The sequence below is a fragment of the Pseudorasbora parva genome, chromosome 13 (assembly GCF_024679245.1).
Source record: "Pseudorasbora parva isolate DD20220531a chromosome 13, ASM2467924v1, whole genome shotgun sequence".
Taxonomy (NCBI): Eukaryota; Metazoa; Chordata; class Actinopteri; order Cypriniformes; family Gobionidae; genus Pseudorasbora; species Pseudorasbora parva.
This window is the reverse complement of record NC_090184.1, coordinates 23,621,363-23,644,909: the sequence shown is the minus strand read 5'-3', so window position 1 is coordinate 23,644,909 and position 23,547 is coordinate 23,621,363. Positions and strand designations below refer to the sequence as shown.

At 37.0% G+C, this 23,547-nt stretch overlaps 1 protein-coding gene across 1 annotated transcript in view; it reads left to right on the top strand.

Moving 5' to 3' along the window:
- Positions 1-20,987, top strand: part of oxct1a (3-oxoacid CoA transferase 1a) — a 68,096-nt gene extending 47,109 nt beyond the window's left edge. The window contains exons 14-17 of the mRNA XM_067413540.1: positions 6,442-6,531; positions 13,508-13,588; positions 19,407-19,508; positions 20,069-20,987. Coding sequence (XP_067269641.1) covers positions 6,442-6,531; positions 13,508-13,588; positions 19,407-19,508; positions 20,069-20,104 — 309 coding nt within the window. The 3' untranslated portion in view covers positions 20,105-20,987. The remainder of the gene's footprint in view (positions 1-6,441; positions 6,532-13,507; positions 13,589-19,406; positions 19,509-20,068) is intronic.
- The last annotated feature ends 2,560 nt before the right edge of the window (positions 20,988-23,547 follow it).

Sequence of the window (23,547 nt, the reverse complement as noted above, 5' to 3'; positions counted from 1 at the left end):
GGGCTGCATAACTGCAAACTGGTCGTAGGGCCCATGATGACCCTGTTTACTGCCGAAAGCGCCTACAATGGGCACATGAACTTTAGAACTAAACCATGGAGCAATGGAAGAAGGAGGTTGCCTAGTCTGATGAATCATGTCTTCTTTTAATTCAGGTGAATGGCTGAGTGTGTGTCATGTGGATGTTGCTTTGACATGAACCACTTAAGCTCCTTTCACACAAAGTGTTGATCCCAGAAAATTGCCATAGAATTGCCAGAATGCCTTCCGGGTGAACGCAAACACATCCCGTGATCGATACCAAGATGGGGACCTAGTGACATTTCTGGGATCAGTCCTGTAACACGCACTGTGTGAACAAAAGACAGGACCATTGCCATAAGGGGTGAAACTTAAGGAGTGACGCTCAACTTAAGACACTGTAGAGACATTACATGTCACACCCTGATGTCACTTTTCTTTACAGGATGTATGTGAACACATGCATTGATTCCAGACAATCACTGTCAGTGTGAATGAACCAAAACCAATCGATTCCGAGACAAATCCCAGGACACAATATCAGTGTATTTTCTGGAATAGCTGTGTGATAGGGGCTTACAGTACCTAAAGATTGTTGCAGACCTTTGTACATCCTCCTTAATGTCTTGTGGCATGTTCAGAGAGGTCTTGTGGAGTCCAGAAACTGACTTCTTGATATATAATTAGGAAGTGACAGCAGGTAATATGCTGCACAGAGGAAAGCCTCCTTGCCAAAAGGTTATGTTTCTGGTTAATGGTAAAAAAAAGAAAGAACATGAAATGTTATACCATAAAGTTCACAGACATCCTTCAAGATGTGAAAACATATTCAATTATCTGCAGATGTTCAGCTCTGTTAAACTACACAGCCTTTTGTCACACTGTCACTGGCGCTTCAATTGTTGTCTAGGAAACGGCATTAACGCCAGCCGCCGTTGAATTACCACGCATGTAAATGTCCAGCCAGTTTGTGTAGGAGAGAATGAGTTTGAAGGAGCGGATAAGGATGCAAGCCGACAAAAGGAAATTGCCTGAAGTGAAGGGCATAATTTCTTGTCTTCATCAGTAGACATGAAATGTAAGGATTGTGTGATTTACAGGGGAAATATTTGATAAGTTGTCATGGAAACTCTCTGCAGTCTGCAGTCCACTAAAGTTGTGGGGTGTTTTTCCATGTGAAAAATCCCCTCAACACATATATATACACACACACCCACGCAGCACTTCCAAGTGCAACTTTCTCAACGTGTAAACAGCTCTCCTTTCAGAATGTGCCTCCTTCAAAGCCTGCTCAACTGAAGAAGAAAAAAGCCCATGCAGGTGTCTGCACTTGGACCTTTCCTTTCCACTTTGCCCGCAGTTATTTATTTGAATGCTTGTCAACCTCTCTGTGTTAACATGCCTTCTCAGTGATGACGAGAGCTTGGTGGTTGATTGATTGATTTGCTCTTTGGTTTCTGTGGTTTTAAAACTCTTGGACCATTTTCAACTGGTTAATGCATTATGATTCATCATCTGATGAATAACAGTTCAAGTTTCATATCCATCCATATACGTCATTTGATGTCATTTGTGAACTGTTTTCAAGGATGGAATCTCAATGAAAGCTTATATCGCCATCTGGCACCATTTATTTTCTATTGTTATTAAGTTTAGGAAAGCCATATGTAGGGCGGGGTATCAGCAAACATTTCAATGAATGCTGCGCAAGATCACAATTGGATTGCAATTATTACTGCTTAAAACTAATTTGGAAATAATATTAGTCTTTAAATACTTTAACAAAATATATCAAATGTGTAAAATATAACAAAATTATGGCAATTAAACACTGAATGTTAAAGGGGGGGTGAAATGCTGTTTCATGCATACTGTGCTTTTTACTCTGTTAAAGACTTGGATTCCCATCCTAAACATAGACAAAGTTTCAAAAACTAATGTTGGACGTTTGATGGAGTATTTCTTTGTCAAAAATACTCCTTCCGGTTTCTCACAAGTTTCGGAGAGTTTTTTTTTGAGTATGGCTCGGTTTGACGTTAATAGAACGGAAGGTCCTTGTATGGGCCGTACGGGCTCTTCTCCCGGTAGGGTGCGCGTGCGCGTGACTAGAGCGAGAGAGGAAATGCACGCCCATAAACACTCACTCAGATGCAGATCCAGTCGTCCGTGAACACTTATGACGCGCCGCGCTCCCGCTCCACATTATTCCTATGGGTGATATCAACGCTTCAGCACAGAATTCCCGGAAGGCAGCGCTGCATTTGAACCGATTTGAACACAGAAATGACGGGAAGCTTCACAACATCGCGGATTTCCACCGTCACTGCTGTCACAGGACTTCACCAAATCATACCAAAGAAGTGTGTTTTTGACGGAGCGGTCCCAGCGATAAAGGTTCGGTCCTGCTTTGGAAGCGGCCGGTGAGTAAAACTGCTTCAAATGTCTCTGCTGTTGGCTCATCGCGTGAGTAAACATCCGTAAACGACGCGATCACGTGCTTCGTCATTCAAATGCGCTAACGGTTACTCCATTGTTGTTCTGTATAACGTTACACTAGTCTGACGTGCAAAACCGTTTTGCTTACTGCTGCTAAGGTTTAGTCGCATACAATAGTCCATAAACTGAATCTTGTCCTCATAAACTGCGACTAAAGACACACAAATGTTGACAGGCCACTAAATACAGTACATACCACAGAGACGGACGTCCTGCTGTTGCTGTTTCTCCTGTTTAAAGGGGGGGTGAAATGCTGTTTCATGCATACTGATCTTTTTACACTGTTAAAGACTTGGAATCCCATACTAAACATAGACAAAGTTTCAAAAGTTAAGGTGGACGTTTGATGGGAGTATTTCTTTGTCAAAAATACTACTTCCGGTTAGTCATAAGTTTCGGCAAGTTTTTTGAGATCATGCGTCCCCTTTGACGTTAACGGGGGCGGAATTTCCTTGTATGGGCCTTACGGACAATTCTACCGGAAGCGCGTGAGAGAGAGAGAGGGAGAGAGCGAAAGTAACAGGCTACGCCCATCAAAGCGCTGGCTTGTAGGATGCTAAACAGGTGATATAACCAGTAGCTACTGACTTACCCACTGATAGGCCGGCGGTCGATCTGTATTAGCACTTTCCTCACGCGACGGGCGAATCACTTTCCTCACAGAGCGACTCACTTTCCTCACGCGGCAGGCGAATCACTTTCCTCACTGAGCGAATCACTTTCCTCACAGAGCGACTCACTTTCCTCACGCGGCGGGTGAATTCTTTTCTTTATTCTTTAGCTCCGCCCACACGATACGCCTCCAGGCGCTCGCTTTTTTCCGGAAAAACTCGGTACAGCCTATATTTCTTTTATAAATATAATAAAACTAAAGACTTTTCGGAGATATGAAGGATGCAATACTACTCTATAGGTACTCAAGATTGACATGAGATTGACTGAAACTGAGTGTTCCCCCCCCCCCCCCCCCCCTTAATGACTATACTGAGCTTGTGATGCAAACCTCATGCATGTGAAAGACATTGAAGAACTACATTGAAGATTCGCAACTGATCTGTCAAAAACGGAACAAAAAAATTATTTAAATGTGCTGTAAAATATTTGCTGCACAATTTTTTTAAATGTAATGTAGTAAGTGATGCATCTAGTCATGAAATTGTTATTTAAGTATTCAATTATTCATTATTTAAAATCAAAGATGTATTTGTACTTTCATTCAAAGTAATTTGCAAAAATCAAAAAACTTTAAGTTAAATAAAATAAATGAAAATGGGGGGAAAAATCATGTTATGAAATGAATATTTTTTTCTATAAAACACGTTGGCCACAATTATTGGCACCCCTAAAAAAATTATGAGAAAATATTTCTTAAGTATGTTCCCATTTATATATATCACCTAAAGGATTATTAGGAACACCATACTAATACTGTGCTTGACCCCCTTTCGCCTTCAGAACTGCCTTAATTCTACGTGGCATTGATTCAGCAAGGTGCTGAAAGCATTCTTTAGAAATGTTGGCCCATATTGATAGCATAGCATCTGCAGTTGATGGTACATTGTGTATATATATATATATATATATATATATATATATATATATATATATATATATATATATATATATATATATATATATATATATATATATATATATATATATATATATATATATATATATATATATATATAATAGGTTTTATTTATAACCCACATTATATAATATACTATAAACACAAAGGCCAAATTCCCTTAATCATTCATCAGAATAAGTTGCTGTAAGAAAATAACTAAAGCATTGAAAGTCCCCATTTCCACCATCAGGCCAATAATTAAGAATTTCCAATCAATTAAAGATGTTCCGAATCTGCCTGGAAGAGGACATGTGTCTATATTGTCCTAATGTGAGGTGAGTAGGATAGTTTGAGTGCACAAAGACTCTCCAAGGATCACAGATGGACAATCACAGAGATTAGTTGAGTCTTTGGGTCAGAAAGCTTAAAAGAACAAATCAAACAACCCCTATATCACCACATTTTGTTTGGGAGGGTTTCAAGAAATATCCTCCTCGCTCATGCAGAAACAAACTCCAGCATATTAAGTTTTCATACACGACTGGAACTTCAAATGGGTCCATCTTCTATGGCCAGATAAAAAAATGATTTTTGGCAGCATAACCACCAGATGGGTTTGGTGCAGACAGGGACAAATGGGTTTGGTGCAGACAGGGATAAAAAAGTACCCTATGACCACAATTAAATATACTGCTGGATATGTAATGTTGTGGGCCTATTTTTTGCTGAAGGTCTTGGACATCTTGTTCACATACTTGGTATCATGTATTCTAGCAAATACCAACAGATAAAAAATAAAAACCTGATTGCCTCTGCTTGAAATCTTATAATAGGCCATGGTTGGATCATCCATCAGGACAATGATCCAACACAAACACTGTGCACAAAAAAATTGCCACTGTGCACAAAATTAATGTTGTGCCGTGACCGTCCTAGTTCTCTTGAACTGAACCCTAAAGAAAATAAGTGCAATGAACTGAAAAGAAGCACCAACATGAACCTGGGAATCTGAAGGATTTTGTATGGAGGAATAGTAAATAATAAAACGGTGGCAATAAATATGGCCAACGTGTTTTGGAAAGAATCATAATGTGAATATATATATATATATTTATATTTATTTTATTTTTTATTTTTTTTTAATGGAAGTTAACAAAAGGATAAAAAATCTGATTTTTTTTTACAGACAGTTTTGATTATATTTACCAGGGATGCCAATAATTCTGAAAGATCATGTTCCATGAATATATTTTGTAAATATCCTACCATACATATATTATACACTTTATTATTAATAAAATGCATTGCTAAGGACTTCATTTGGACAGCTTCAATGAAAAGCCTATTTATTCAGTTTTCAGATGATGTATAAATCTCAATTTCAAAAATTGACTGGTTTTGTGGTCCAGGGTCACATATTAAGATACTGTGATATCTTGCAATTAAGAAAAGGAGACTTGAAAAATAATTCTATAACATTGTTCATAATATTATTTTTTTATGAGGCATTTCACCATATCCAAGCATGCACAAAATGGAAACCCCTGTTGTATGAAAAACCCATCAAGGCTTAAGGTATTACATTCATATTCAACTCTCTTTATTGAGATTCTACTCAAGCATTTCAAGTACATCTGTCTCTGTTGGAGACTGAAGGCGATCATGCTGGTTGAGCTCGAGCCGAATACTTTGAGAAACAGCAGAAGACATTTTCTTAAATGAATTCCCACAGCATATAAAATAGAGTTTGGAAATTGCTGTAAAATGACACTACAGGGGATCAGGGGGCATGAATGGTCAAGGCGTTGGAAAAGATTCATTTTTCTTAGAGGAATGGCATAAATATTTGGGCATTGACTTAATGTGTTGCCTCAGGGACGGCAGGAAATGTTATGTTGATGCATTCAAAATCTATATGGCTCAAAACAAGTGTCATTATAAGATGTTGTGTTAACACGCTTACTCCTCATGGATTTCTTAGCGTCATTGTGCCCAGTTTTTTGTTTGTGCATGTGTCTGCATTCATGCATGTTTGCGAAAAAACAATAAAATCAGCGTCACTGAAAAGGCCCTTTTGTTAAGTGACTCCAGCCACAGGTAATCAGGTTTATGGTTTCCTAGCAACAATGCCCTTTCAGATCCCCTCCAGAACAAATCTGACCGAGCTTCCGTGTCCACTTTGAATTGAACTAAAACACATGGACCACTGTAGGATTTCATTTTAATGCCTTGTCTCATTTGTTTCATACAGCCTGAAATATTGTGTGTTTGTTTGTTACAATGTATTTTGAAGTACTTGTGTGTGTTGCTCATTTCTTGCAACATCTTTTTTGTTTGTATGTTCCCTCCAGGGTAAGATGGTGAAAGGCATGGGAGGGGCTATGGATCTAGTGGCCAGTGCTGGAACTAAAGTGGTTGTTACAATGGAGCACTCTGCTAAGGTAGGTGTAATCACATGACCATGCAGTTAGATAGCAGTTTATAAATAAACAAGAATTTGATATAGTGTAACTTGCATTACAGACATAATGTGGATGCCTGTTTGTGCTTTGCTATTGAAATAAGTTCCAAAAGAAGCCAAATTATCAAGCTTTGCATGTCACAGAGCAACTGAAAGCCTTTCTGGAATGTCACTAATGAAGACAAGCGAAGTGACAAACAATAAAGTGTTCCGGTGCTGTTATAAGCAGGGGTTGAATTTGGCCGGAATGATCCAGAATGACATACTGGGACCTTGGAATGGAATGTATTTCTTTTTTTCAATGTTGAATAGCAGTACAGACATTCCATCTCCTCTTATTGACTGTACTTCAACAACAACAAAAATTCATTACAAAAATTCATTACATATTTATGCTTTCCTCTTAGCAGTGGCAAATTAAAAATATATAATGCAGCTCGAAGTGTACTGTTTCCAATATATGAAATTAATACTTTCATTTAGCAAAGAATTCAGCAGTTTTCATTCATAAATTAATCAGAAGTGACAGTAAAGAAATTTAAATTGAATTACAAAGAATTACCCCAAAAATAAAAAAAATATGCATATACACACATGTATACACAGTACAGGCCAAAAGTTTGGACATATTACTATTTGTAATGTTTTTGAAAGAAGTTTCTTCTGCTCACCAAGCATACATTTATTTGTTTAAAAATACAGAAAAAAAGTAATATTGTGAATATATTATTACAATTTCAAATAATTGTTTTTCAATTTATTATACTTTAAATGATAATTTATTTCTGTGATGCAAAGCTGAATTTTCAGGATCATTCCTCCAGCCTTTCAGTGTCACATGATCCTTCAGAAATCATTCTAATATGATGATTAATTTTCAAAGTTGGAAACAGTTCTCCTGCTTAATATTTTTTCATAACCTGTGATACTTTTTTATAATACTTTGATGAAAAAAAAGAAGCAAATGTTTTAAAAATAGAAATATTTTGTAACAACAATATACACTGGTCAGTAATATGGGGTCAGTCATTTTTTTGTTGTTGTTGTTGAAATAAATCAATAATTTTATTCAGCAAGGATGTGTTAAGTTGATAAAAATTGATAGTAAATGAGATTTATATTATTTGAAAATGTTTTTATTTTGAATAAATGCAGTTCTTTTGAACCTTTTATTCATCAAATATATTAGGCAGCAGAACTGTTTCCAACACTAACAGTTATATACAATAATAAATCAGAATATTAGAATGATTTCTGAAGGATCATGTGATAGACTGGATGTCACGTGACACTGAAGACTGGAGTAACGATCCTGAAAATTCAGCTTTGCATCACAGAAATAAATGATAATTTAAAGTATAATAAATTGAAAACCAAATATTATAAATTGTAATAATATATCACAATATATATATATAAAAAAATCTGTATTTTTGATCAAATAAATGCAGGCTTGATGAGCAGAAGAAACTTTTTTCAAAAACATTACAAATAGTAATGTGTGCAAACTTTTGGCCTCTACTGTGTATGTATAATATACAAATATGACACAAATATGACTATATTGAACTTTCTCATCAAAGTATCCTAAAAAAGTGGATCACAGTATCCACAAAAATATTGAGCATAATAATAATCAATTTTTCTTGAGCAGCAAATAATGTTGATCATGTGACACTGAAGACTAGAGTAATGATGGTAAAAATGTATCTATGCATCACATGAGTAAATTATATGTTCAACTATATTCAATTATTTTATTCAGTATATTCAGTTATTATATTCAGTTATTTTTTAATTTAATAATATTTCACAATATTATCGTGTTTACTCTGTTTTTGATCAAATAAATGCATTTTTAATGAGCATAAGAGATTTCTTTAAAAAACCATAAACAAATCTTTCTGAACCCAAGCTGTTGAACAGTAGTGTGTGTTAGTAATTTTGCTTGGTATATTAAAAGTTATATACATGATCAAGTTTAGAAACCGGGATCCTTCGTGTCGAAGCAAGAATCATACCACTGGACCGACATATCATTTAGGTATTAGTCATATTTGTATATTTATCCATGTCATACCTTTCCTAGGTCACCAGAATCACCACTAAATTGGAACTCTTTTCCCCACCTCCGAAATCCCAATTTAAACCCTAGTTTTTAAAAATGTCAGCACTTTTGAAACACTGCTTAGAAAAATAATATGGGTGATGTCTCTTTTCCTTGAGAGGATGGCAAATCAGCTCTTGAAGATTAAAGGTATAAGACCAAAATATGTTGAGTTTAACGTCGTGTTACAAGGATGCAGTGTGGTATTTGTTGTAAATCCTCTAAGTAGTTTTGTTTTAAATGTAGAGGGAAGTCAGTTTTAATGAACAGATTCTTATTGAGACACATTGCATGGCACGTATTCCCTGTGAGAAGGGCATCATTATTTCCCGTGAGTGACAGAATCTCTTTTCCCTAAGCAGACAGTTGGAGAGGTGTCAGTATTCTGAGAAGCTTTCAGCTGTGCAGACAGTGGTATGCGCACAGCGTCAATGTTATTTGCTGCGTGTGTTTGTAACCTTAAATGATAGTTACCTAAAAATGAACATTTGGTCATTATTTACTCACAAAATAGAACACTTTTGCTGTACTATTTATAGTTATTAGAGGCTCTAAACAGCACAAAAAAACACACACAAAAAAACACACAAAACTAGGGATGCACAACACATTGGTACCATATTGGTTATTTCCTACAATATTGAATATTTGATTATTGGATATATTTTAATAAATATTATCAATTGCACTGAATATGCTGTTTTATTGCATACTGTTATGCTTGAATACACATAGGCACAAATAGTATCTGACACTATTTTCACTATAAATAACATCTAAAAACGTACTTTTTTAAATGTATTTATCAGAAGTATAGAATTTTAATACTTTTTTTTTATTTTAAGTCATTTTTCAATTTTAGCCATATCATACAAATAATTATAGGTAAGAGGACCTTCAAGGAAAGTCTGTTAGCTTGCCTCCGGGCAGCTTGCCTTCTGGCATCCAAGACCAAATCTTATCTGAGCCGAACTCATAATTAAACAACATTTCAAATCTGCTACAAAATCTGACCTGAACTGTCCCATAAATGTTGTTTCATATGCAAAAATAGCAACAACAAAAAAACATATTTTTCAGGCGGACCAGGCAATGTGCATGTGCAGTCCTAGGCACAAGTCTCAGGTTTCAATGGGAACCGGAGCTTCTAACAGCAGCTGCAGTAACGCGCAATGTTTTTTCCAATTGCGATTGGCTCTTTTATTAATGGCTTGTTTCCACCGATCTGTGTGGTTCAGTATGGATCGGCACAGTAAACCTTGATCCAGCTTGCATTTCCTCTTCCACCAACAGTACCCTTATGATAGGCGTGGTGTAGTGGTCAATGTTATTCTCGCTCAAAGAATAAAGCAACACAGTAAACAACAATGGACAACAAACAGCAGATCTTGTTCTTGCTTCTCTGTATGTGGCTGCTTGTCAAAACACAAGTAGAAGACATGCTTTATTTGAGCCAAGGCTGCAAGGAAAAACACTGCTGAAAAAGCATGCACAAGTGACAATTCTCTATCAATGTTTTGCCGTGAGTCTAGCTCCACCCTTTTGTACCAGACTACTGGGCTAGGTACAGTTCGGGAAATGAGGGTACCATTCACAACTTCTGACAATGGAAAAGTCAAAAATTGTGTACCATACTGATCTGTACTGAACCGTACAGCTCTGTGGAAACGAGCCATTAGAAGGCGGGATGTTTACCACCCTATTATGCATTGCAGTTTCTCCCATTCATAAGTAATAGGAGTGATCCGTTTTTCTATATCTATAGTATATTTTGTTACCGGCTGGAAGGGGTTGTTCAACCAAAAATGAAAATGTTGTCGCCCTTTAATCATCCTCATGTTGTTCCAAACCTGTACGAATTTCTTTCTTCTGTGGTACATATATTTTTCTTTACACATATGATATTTTAAACACTGTTGGTAACCAGACAGATGACTAGCCATTGAAGATTTTTTTTCCTGCTTTGGAAGTCGACGGCTACCATCAACTGTCTGGTTACCAACATTGTTTAAAACATCTTCTTTTGTGTGCTGCGGAAGAAAGAAACGCATACAGGTTCGGAACACCTTGAGGGTGAGTAAGTGATGACAAAATTTTCATTTTTGGATGAACTATCCCTTTAAAGGTATTGACCACATTTTTTTATATCGGTGCACCCCTACAAGAAAGCATCATGAAGCTGGCTTACACATAGTCACCAGGCACGAGTGGCGCAATGCGACAAAACCCCATTATAATCAGAGATCCTGTCTACACTGAATGCAATAAATTCCTGACAGTAAACTGATACTCTGTTTTATTTCAGACATACTTCAAGCGCTCGTGCTACTTGTGACACGAAGAACAAATGGATTTTTGCTTTGTCTTGTCTAGTGTAGACAGCCTCTAGATCAGCTGTTGTGTCTTATGATTTACATTCCATGTATTTTGAAGCCATACAATAGCTTTGTATGGCTTCAGAAGATTTGTAATATACTGCATGAGTCACACAGACTACTTTTCTGCTGCTTTTGTGTCTTTTTATAGCTTGATATCCACTATGAACTGTGATTGAATGGAAAGAGCTGTGTAAAGATTCTTCAAAAACCTTTGACGGCATACGGTTTAGAGGGTGCTCTAACCTATTCCTATAAACAGTTCTTTAGGTACAGCTTTAGCAGTATATGCATTGTATTTGCAGTTTTTTTCAGTCCAGCTCACTACATGCTATTAAACAGATTCCTCAAATGAAATCTTCATGCCGACAGATTTGGATGCTTTGCTGTGTCCATCATCAAAACACCCTATTGAACATAAATGACACAATTGCTCAGTAATCTGTCAGAGTTCAGTGTTCCCATCTGTGAAATGTGCTTAAATTTGTTCCAAGGTTGCAAATATTCTCGATAATGACGTTGGTGACATAATTCCCTTCGCACCACTCTGATCACATTGGTCCAGGCAGAGATGGAGTGAAAGACAAGAGATGGGCATAGAAAGATATGGCTGCTGTTCACATGCTGCCCCTTGCTTTGTTCATGCTGGCAGTGGCTGCCCTGAGGGAAGGCTAACAGGGCCAGCTGCCTGCCCCTGGTGGGATGAAATCTCTGGACATGAGTAGAATTAAGCACCAGCAGCTATCTAATTATTATCCCCTGATCCAACAGAACATGGAGTCAGAAGGGCCTGTGTATCCATTACGGTTGATGATGAACACAGCTCGCTTTGAGTGTTTTCTGTACCCATGGGCGGAGTGGACTAAATTCTAAATTGACTGTGTAGAATTTGAAATTCTAATTCATGTAGTGTAAATGAACTCGGTAGCAATTAGTCATAAGCATATTCATATCATAGTAGTTTTCTATGATTATATCGCAAAATTGTGTGTGTATGTCTATATATATATATAGACATATATGTATATATGTCTATCCTCCCTCACATCTGCTCTTCTCCCCCTATTGACAGAAATGAGAGGGTGAGGGGGAGATGTGAGGGAGGATTTTTCAGTCAGGACTTTTTACTACGCATAGTCGAAGTACTCTCAGAAGTGCTATTCCGCCATACATTATAGTTCTCCTTTTTAACTCGCTTAGAAAAGCGTCACGTTTTTTTTGTGTCACCATACTTGATCATACAACTATTCGTGTAACTGTATTTAAATAGGGAAAATGTGGAGGTGTTTGGTCGCTTCTAACTTGATCTCTGTTTGGTACCATAGTGAATAAACTGGGCTTAGTGGGCTAAGCTAAATGCTATCAGATCGTCACCGCGTGTCACGGAAGGCCAAAAAAGGAGAGAAAAAGAACAAACGTATAAGTGTGGACGAGACCTTAGTGTAGAAGCTAAATCTAATACTTAAAGCTTATGAGATGTTTTTGGATCCGGGAGAAACTAGGTTTACTCACTTTATTGGCGTTATGTTGTTTATAGTTCATCCATAAATTCCAGAAAGGCCATTCTTTCGTTGAATCACATCACCGCTTTATTGGTCTCACCAACTCCAAACACCGTGAATAAATGTCTCATTGAGTACTCAGTACATTTGATACAGAAACGTTTTCTTAAACGTTCACCGCTATTGCGGTCAAAAGCCTTTTTGCCCTACCTACGGGTCAAAACACCTGCCTCCATCATAAAAGAAGAATACCTATATACATAGTAATCTTGTACCAACAGCTCCACTCAGTGGTCAACACAAGAACATCATATTTTGGCTCCTACACTTAGAAATTGGGAGTTTATCACACGCTTTTAAAGTTTTAAAGGATTACATTCAAGGTGAAGATTATTGCTGGAATGTACAGAAGTCTTATAGCAAGTCTGTTATATTAATGCCTTGTGTATGCGCTGATCTCGCATTGTATTTATGCACACATTTCAGTACATTTAAGTTGTTTTCACACACATTCAGGATAATGTTTTGATCTGTCATGTGTATGTTGCTGTGTTTAGTAATTCTGAATGGATCGGTGTACTGAAGCCAGGTATATGCATCATCTGGTTATTAGCTGTCCGTTTGGAGTCTCCAAGTGTCCCTTTTTGGAAAGACACCTGAATTTACCTTGAAAAAAGCTTGCAGAAAATACAGTTTTGTGAGAATCACCTGGTTTACTTTGCTGGATATAGAAAATGATGACAAAATGAACATGTACAAGATAAATGGTGTAAGATTAATGTCACAATAAATGTGTGATTAATCGCACAGGGGGGGGGGGGGTGATTAATCGCAATAATATATATATATATATATATATATATATATATATATATATATATATATATATATATATATATATATATATATATATATATATATATATTGTTTACATTGTTTTAATTTTATTGTGTTATTTGATGTATTTCACAGGGTGGTAAACACAAGATTATGGAGAAATGCAATCTGCCTCTGACCGGAAAACAGTGTGTGGACCGTATAATCACAGAAAAGGTGGGTTTTGATTTAAGAGTCATTGATTTTACCCTTTTAACATTAGGAGAACGTTTTAATCAACAGCCCACACCAGTCTCTTCTGGTAAAGAATAAATGTCATCTATTCAGCAGCTTATCACTTCATCAATATACCGAATCCATCTCAAACAAAACTTCAGTCACCACAGTGAAAAGCTGTGAAAATGTCTTTGCTCTTTGTGCATGTGCAAAGACATAAGGGGACATGACAAATTATTATGACACTGCACATAGTCAGTAGAAAATGGAAATCCAATTATTGGACCAACCCTAATCAAATCTCCTGATCGGAGCGACATTACATATCGACTGTGTTTTCAAACGCAGAGCTTTTTAATGTGAATGTTACTTAATAATATTATCAGCTCTGCCACATGGCCAGAGGAACGGAGAGCTGGGAATCCCAGCTGGACCTTGGATGCTAAGGATTTGTTGTCCTTTCATCAAAAAAAGCCTTAGGAGATGGTTCAGGGCCTCGTGAATGATGCAGCTGTTCATAGGCTATCTCAGCTGTTTTTTATGGACTGCTGCTGGCACTTGTAGAGCCGGCCTCTCGTCTCACCAGTGGTATCTCTGAACAGTCTTACCTACATTCCTCTCCTCCTTACCTTTTAGTCTCCATGCTTTGCCAGCGTTTGCTTTTGTAACAATCACACAACATGGTTTCCAATGAAAGGATTCTGTCAACATTTAGAAAGGTTAGACCTCTCCAGCTACACTGCCACCACCTTCTATTCAGCCTGTGTTTGTCATGCTACCCTGCTGTTCAACACAACCCCTGTCTGTCAGCCTAACAAGCTGAGCTTTAGCTCTGTTATAAGAACCGCTCCACTGCTTAACCTTCGTGTTCTGCGAGACCCCAAGGCCATTTTAATAGCTCAAGAAACATGTTTAACATTAAAGCATCTGCTTGATACTCGGTGGCTTTTTCTAATCTTATGAGAATCTGTTTGGGGTCTCATATTACAGATTCATTTCCATATGTTACTTTTTACAGGGTTCTTTGACTAATAGAAATTTCAAGAGAAATTTATTTGAAATAGAAACAATGTAAAAATAATGGATTTTTTAATTCTGATTTAATGCATCCTTGCTGACAAAAAATATTGATTTCTCTGGGGGGGGACCTTAAGATTTTGAATGGTTGTGTATATTTGTTTTTTTCTGAAATGAACCCCAAATAGAAACTAAATGTATTATTCTGAATATCAATAATAGTAATAATAAATAAAAAGAAACCTAACAAGCAGATCTGCAATGACCTGTACAGCTTTTGTTTATGAAGTTGATGTTCATTTATAAGTATACTATTGTTTGTTTTTAATTCATATTTAGTCACAATACATTAATGTTCCTTTATTCAGCATGTTAAAAAAATAATTTGTATGTGCAGAAAATTAGCCTGACAAGTCAGACCCACATCAAGATGTTTGGTCTGGAAACTCACCATTGACGGCTCAATCTGAGGGGCGGGATAAACGGTTGTCTTTCAAACTCCCTCTGCACACGATAGGATAGCGTTACACAACCAACCAGAACAACGAAGGTGAAACGTAGCTCGTTGAGAGATTAAACATTTGCCGTATCCGGTCGGCTAAACTCCGAACACATCTTCCCTTTTTAAGAATGACTTCAGTGCCGTTCTTTGTTCTTTTCTCAGAGAAAAGCTTAACTCCAAGTCTTCCAGAGTCTCGGTCAAAGCTGATTCGAAAGACCGCCGTTCGCCAGTTTCTGTGTTTACTAGAAGCACGCAAACGCAACTCGGCCGTCGTCATTATGGCCCCGCCCACCGACTCTATACACGATGTGATTGGCCCGGCAAGAGTTTAGCGTTTACAGCTCAGAAGGGTATTGAGAGTTGCTAGGGTGCGTCTAGATTTCTAGGCTAGCAGAAAATAACATTCAAATAAATTTTAAGGGAAAATAATAAGAACATTTTGAAATTACTGTTGACCCCAAACATCTGCGGCTCTATCATACACCCGGCACATTTATACATTTTGCTAGTTTCTGCCTGACGCAGTTATCATTTTCACGTCCTGCGCCACATTTGTGCGCTCCTGGGCGTGGTGGTCTGAAAGCAAGGTGTGTTCAGGCACATTGTTGGTACGTTGCTATTTTTGAGTCATTGCACCATTGACCAACTGAAATTTCAATGACACAATATTTTTTGTGTTATTTAAAGGGCGCGTTAGTAATATGCGCCTATAGGTGAGTGCACAGCCCGTACACTCTGCTTATTACATACACGGGATGCGCACACAAATATTTGTAAATATAAAAAATAAAAGGATTCCTCTAGAGAAGCGTTCAGTCTTTCCGCTCACAAATTCCGCCATGTAAATAGCGAATACACCATGGTCAAAGCCCAACTGGCTTTTAAAGGAAATGGGAGATGAGACTAATTGGTTCATTGCACATTATGCACAAAACACACCCATGACTCATTAAGAGAATAGGGACAACCCTTTTAGAACACGTGCCAGACACGGTGACCATTTTTGCCATCGTTAAACTGGCAAAAGTGGATTTAGACACGGCCTAAGTGCACTTGCGTCGTGCGCTTTAGACCATGCTCTTAGTTCCCAAGGACTTTAAAGATTTCTTTCAAAAGAACATGAGGGTTTAGCTGTCTTTTTGAACCTCCCACAATAATATTAGCATATAACTTAAAGGGTTAGTTCACCTAAAAATGAAAATTTTCTCATTAATTACTTACCCTAATGTCGTTCGACACCCGTAAGACCTCCGTTCATCTTCAAAACTGTGAAGATGAAAAAATGAAGATATTTTTGTTGAAATCCGATGGTTCAGAAAGGCCTTCATTGACAGCAGTCATTTCCTCTTTCAAGACCCATAAAAGGCACTAAAGACGTCGTTACAAATTACATCTCACTGCAGTGTTTTTACAATAACTTTATGAAGCAACGAAAATTCATTTTTTTGCGCAAAAAACGACATCTATAGTGATGGGTCGAATTCAAAACAATGTTTTGAGCGGTTATGAATCAGCATATTGATTCATGATTCGGATCACGTGTCAAACTGCTGAAATCACGTGACATTGGCGATCTGAACCATGAATCAATACACTGATTCATAACTGTTCAAAACATTGTTTTGAATTCATGTGTTGTCATTAGAAATGTAACTACTACTGGGCAAACAATGTTTCCTAGAATGCATATGAATCTAAAAGTGGTTTTCTGGGCCAAATTGCCACTTGTCATCTCAGCAGCACGCATATCTCCAGCGATGGAAGTTTTTATATAAACATTGCTGGCAAGCTGTGATGTGATTACACCATCCATCTTGCCGTATTTGACTGTTCAATTCGCCTTCCCCTGATTTTTGAAAAGGAAAAAAAAAACTGTCAAGAGTGTATGGCTGGGACTCTGGCAAGTAGATTAATGTTATCGCCTGCATTGTTACACACCCAAGCAAATCCTCGAGCAATTAGAGCCTCTCATTGAGGTGGAAGAGAGGATACGGAGACAGCAGGCTCATGGCGAAGGGACAGCACGCACACTGCCCATGGCAGGTTGTGCTCCACAGGTATTGGGTGAAATGAGACTACAGGAACGTTAGATCTGGGTCACCTTGAACAGTAAAAACAGACTGCTGCTTTAATGCAAACATGTATGATTTGGTTCAGTAATAGCCTTTAGCATGCACAATGCATGTGCTTGACCTTTTGCAAGTTGTTATGCAGACAGATGTGCTTTTATGTTTTACTATTGCATTATTATAACAATAATGTTGTTATATTAATGATGTCCTCACCTGTTTTGAGCCTGTTAACATTGTTTTAGTTGCTATTACTGAGGTGGTGTTTTTATCACTGCAAGGCAAGCAGAATTAAACAGAAAACACAATAAAAGGAATGCTAAAATAACAGCCCTCGTAGTCTGCATGTATTGCAAATATTCTACATTTTGTCAGGGGATGATTTTAAAGTACAAAATCCAAATTAGAGCAGAATTATTACGAAAAACGCTCTGTCATCTCCGTACAGATCTGCAGTGCATGGGATGCAATGTTAAAAACAATGTTATAAACATATATATATAGTAGGGCAGGGGTTTTCAAACCATTCCTGGAGCCTCCCCAGCACTGCACATTTTGGATATCTCCCTTATTGGACACACCCAGCGCAGGCCATGGAGTACTAAACTAATCAGCTGATGAGTTAATAGAGCTGTGTTAAATAAGACACTCATCCAACATATGCAGCCCCCTAAGAAATGCATCTCAATAGATATGTTTACTTGCACTACTTTTCCAATCTGATTTCAGATTCTTAAAGGGTTAGGCTTCCGTATAGTAAAAGGCGCTGCATATGATGGATGGGTGTCTTATTTAACACAGCTCTATTAACTCATCAGCTGATTAGTTTAGTACTCCATGACCTGAGCTGGGTGTGTCTAATAAGGGAGACATCCAAAATGTGCAGTGCTGGGGAGGCTCCAGGAATGGTTTGAAAACCCCTGTAGTAGGGTATAAAAGCCTAATAACACTAGTTAATATTTATCTATTAAGCATTTATGTGGCTGTTATTTTATTTATTTATTTTTTAAAAAATGCTATCAACATAACAATCTGAGTGAAAAGTTAAAGGTGCCCTAGAATGGGAAAGCTGTATTTACCGTGGCATAGTTGAATAATGAGAGTTCTGTACATGGAACTAACATACAATGAGCTTCAAACACCACTGTTTCCTCCTTTATATGTAAATTTTGTGCTTGAAAAAGACCACAAAAAAACCCCAAAACAGGCAAATCCCAACATAAGACAGACTGTGAGGTAACAGTTCAAGTTCGAGTGTTCGTGCTGGCGGCATTCATTAAAATCCCCCAATCAGAGCTTTTCTGCTAAAAGAACGTCTATTCTATCCAGTGTTTTACTTAAACGTGCAATCTGGCAACCATGTGCTTGCAAGCTTTCTCTTTCGCGCATGTGGATGATCTGAAAACACCAATAAACAAGTAAGCTGCATTTCAGCAATCTTCATTCGAGATTTTCTGCTTTTAAGTGTCATTCAGTCGGTCTGTGTTCTGTCACGGTTTGTGCCGTTTGCGATTGTGTTAGCTGAATTAACTGCACTTGTCTGAGCTATTGAAATGAGCCAATCAGAGCAGAGCTCAAATTTATTATTCACGACTCTTCGAAATAAGGCAAAAACAGACCATTTCATTCTAGGGACAATTTCTAGGGTTGTAAATGTTGTAAAATCTTATCTGGACAATTTTTGACCCTAGGCAAGCAACATACCCTATGTAGTAATCAGAGAACCATTTCAAATATTGTTTCAACTCTAGGCCACCTTTAAATAAACATTTTTTCAAGTATTTGGTATTTGCCCCCTTTGCTTTAATGAGCAAATCGAGCTCCACACGTTTTTATATAAAACCCAATGATGATTTTCTCCAGTATGATCTGATATGATCCAAAAAGCATCTGAGTCTCAGTGGAATCATGAACATCTGAGCATCTGTACAAGGAGTTACAAAATAACTCATTTGAATTGTGACCAAGAAATAGTGCAAAGTCTGAAATATATTTCTTATCCCTTTCTTTCTTCGTAAATATTTCCAGGTTTAAATTCCCAGGTTTTCAATATGTCTTTATTTCATTACATCACAAAGTGCCTTTCCCTGTGCTTTTTTCACTGCATTGCACTTCTCTACCCTGTCTGACCACATCCTCAAGGTCAGAAGAGTTCACTTACACATGGCTGCACATTTGATGGCACTTCTGTCATGTATGTGGGGTCACATTGTTCTGCTTTCTTCTCCAGGCGGTATTCGATGTGGACAAGAACAAAGGTTTAACCCTGATCGAGGTTTGGGAGGGGCTTACACCAGCTGACATTAAGGAATGCACAGGGACAGACTTTGAGGTGAATGACACAACTGATGAATTACACAGACAGTTAAAGGGTTGCTTCACCCAAAAAGGAAAATTCTGTCATTTAATTACTCACCCTTGTGTTGTTCCAACACATCTTCAGAACACAAATTAAGATATTTTTGATGAATTTCTGACCCGAAAGAGCTGCACTGTTTACAACATGAATAACATCAGAGAAGATTGAACCACTGGAGTCAAATGGACTATTTTAACAATGTCTTTACTACCCTTCTTAGCCTTGAAAGTGGTAATAACGCTATGTGGGGTCAGAAAGCTCTCGGATTTTATCAAAACTAACTTAATTTGTGTCTTGAAGATGAGAAAGAAGGTCTTAATTAATGACAGAATTTTTATTTTTGGGTGAAGTAACCCCTTTAATAAAAATGTAACACTTTGCACTATACTGAATGCAATTTAGCCCAAATAAATAAATAAAAAATCAAATTAAATAACAAATTCATGCCCTTTAATGCTTGCTTGAATGGAAACTAACATCATTATTCGGAATACAAGGTCATTACTCTGATTTTTTATTTTTTTTCCAAACAGGTCTCTCCTAACTTAAAAACAATGCAGCAAATTTAACGCATTTAGGAAAAAATGCATTGTTCGGACAGCTGAAGGAAACCAAACGCCTGTTAACGCAGATACTTTTAGGGCTTTGACTAAATATTTTGCTAGGAAATTTCAATGAAGCATGCTCAAAACACAAAATATAAATAAGGCCATCAAGCCATCACAGTATCTGTTCAAACAATGTCCATGAATGTGCAATAGCCTGAATGGTTGTTTCAGCAACATCAATATATTTATTAAAAACAAAGGTTTTGTTAGAACAGTCAATAGGTTAAACAACAAGTATCCATCTGTGTTTCAATATTGAAATAGATTTTCCATTAAATTCAACTTTACTGGTCTATGGCCTTAAATGTTCTGTCTACAGTGTGTACATATTTGAACTAAGCAATAAAATGTCTGTTAATGAGCCAAGCAAAAACTCTTGTTTTTATATTCATGTACTGCAGTTTATTGTTAAACACTCGTACTGTTCTAATGGTATTACTTTCTTTAATGTAACACAAAAGGAGATGTTAAGCAGAATAGGCCCTTTTTACAGTAGTTAAAGCAGTGTCTCTGTTCTGTCTTTGGAAATTGGTAGGCTATGTTAATGCACTGGTGAGAGTTATTTAAGAGTAATCGAAAAGCATCACATCCTTATATAATAAATAAAAAAGAATTAATTGTGCAGTAGGGGTAAAATCTAGAATGCAATATATTGGGATTATACAATATGTACGTAGTAAAAAAAGACAGCGGAAGTATTAAATACTTTTTAATTTATTTAATGTTATTTCCCAGATAATTTATTAGGATATTTTTTTCTGTAACAGTGAGAATACTGTATAAATCCTCTGTATATTTTGTGTGTGTGACATTCTTGTCCTACAATAAAAAGACTTAACATTGACATGAAGGTTTTTTATTTTTATGATGGGAAAAATTGCATGGACAGTCATATTTTATATTCTATGTAATATTATGTATTCTCTTATTACATGTCACATTTCACATAATGCAAGTGGTCTGAAAAGAAACCCAATATTATCCAGTTTCAAAACAGCAAACAACCTATAAATGTCCACTTATTTAAACTTAGTTAATTTTCTTAACTTTATGAAAGTTGTGCTTTGAATTAAGTCAAGTTGAATCTTGTGTAACTTATAAAAGAAATATGAATTTGCTTAAATTATTTTGTACAATAAGTAATGTAAAAACATGCAATTTATCATATATATATATATATATACAGTCTTGTTCAAAATAATAGCAGTACAATGTGACTAACCAGAATAATCAAGGTTTTTAGTATATTTTTTATTGCTACGTGGCAAACAAGTTACCAGTAGGTTCAGTAGATTCTCAGAAAACAAATGAGACCCAGCATTCATGATATGCACGCTCTTAAGGCTGTGCAATTGGGCAATTAGTTGAAAGGGGTGTGTTCAAAAAAATAGCAGTGTCTACCTTTGACTGTACAAACTCAAAACTATTTTGTACAAACATTTTTTTTTTCTGGGATTTAGCAATCCTGTGAATCACTAAACTAATATTTAGTTGTATGACCACAGTTTTTTAAAACTGCTTGACATCTGTGTGGCATGGAGTCAACCAACTTGTGGCACCTCTCAGCTGTTATTCCACTCCATGATTCTTTAACAACATTCCACAATTCATTCACATTTCTTGGTTTTGCTTCAGAAACAGCATTTTTGATATCACCCCACAAGCTCTCAATTGGATTAAGGTCTGGAGATTGGGCTGGCCACTCCATAACATTAATTTTGTTGGTTTGGAACCAAGACTTTGCCCATTTACTAGTGTTTTGGGTCATTGTCTTGTTGAAACAACCGTTTCAAGGGCATGTCCTCTTCAGCATAGGGCAACATGACCTCTTCAAGTATTTTAACATATGCAAACTGATCCATGATCCCTGGTATGCGATAAATAGGCCCAACACCATAGTAGGAGAAACATGCCCATATCATGATGCTTGCACCTCCATGCTTCACTGTCTTCACTGTGTACTGTGGCTTGAATTCAGAGTTTGGGGGTCGTCTCACAAACTGCCTGTGGCCCTTGGACCCAAAAAGAACAATTTTATTCTCATCAGTCCACAAAATGTTCCTCCATTTCTCTTTAGGCCAGTTGATGTGTTCTTTGGCAAATTGTAACCTCTTCTGCACATGCCTTTTTTTTAACAGAGGGACTTTGCGGGGGATTCTTGAAAATAGATTAGCTTCACACAGACGTCTTCTAACTGTCACAGTACTTACAGGTAACTCCAGACTGTCTTTGATCATCCTGGAGGTGATCATTGGCTGAGCCTTTGCCATTCTGGTTATTCTTCTATCCATTTTGATGGTTGTCTTCCGTTTTCTTCCACGTCTCTCTGGTTTTGCTCTCCATTTTAAGGCATTGGAGATCATTTTAGCTGAACAGCCTATCATTTTTTGCACCTCTTTATAGGTTTTCCCCTCTCTAATCAACTTTTTAATCAAAGTACGCTGTTCTTCTGAACAATGTCTTGAACGACCCATTTTCCTCAGCTTTCAAATGCATGTTCAACAAGTGTTGGCTTCATCCTTAAATAGGGGCCACCTGATTCACACCTGTTTCTTCACAAAATTGATGACCTCAGTGATTGAATGCCACACTGCTATTTTTTTGAACACACCCCTTTCAACTAATTCAACTAATTGCCCAATTGCACCGCCTTAAGAGCGTGCATATCATGAATGCTGGGTCTCATTTGTTTTCTGAGAATCTACTGAACCTACTGGTAACTTGGTTGCCACGTAGCAATAAAAAAATATACTAAAAACCTTGATTATTCTGGTTAGTCACATTGTACTGCTATTATTTTGAACAAGACTATATATATATATATATATATATATATATATATATATATATATATATATATATATATATATATATATATGTATATATATATATACACACACACACATGGATAACAAACAATAAAATGACTCTTCCTATTTTCTACCAAATATGGCCTGATTTCACAGACAGGGCTTAAGAAGGCAGAGAAAAAACACATGGTGTGCATCTTGAGCCAAAACAATGACACTGTGCAATGTGGCCTAAGTTAAAACGGCTCAGACATGCATTTTATTCTGGGACTATCTTAAAACCGTGTCTGTGAAATCGTATGAATTAACACTTACATGTCCTCCTGGACTATTTGGAGACAACTGATCTCCTGGTTAAACATGAACGTGAATGGCGACTCTTTTCAATTCAATGTTTAAATGTTTTTAATCTTCTTTGAGAATATTTATCCAATCTGTAAATTAAGCTTGCTGTTGCATCTGTTTGTGTACACTTGTTGCACAAACGCGACTTGAACTGCTTCACAATTCAGACTTGCACACATGTACGACCACTGTGTTAATGTTCAGCGTGAAAAAAGGATGCGTGTGAAGCACGGGTGGACGATTTGTCCG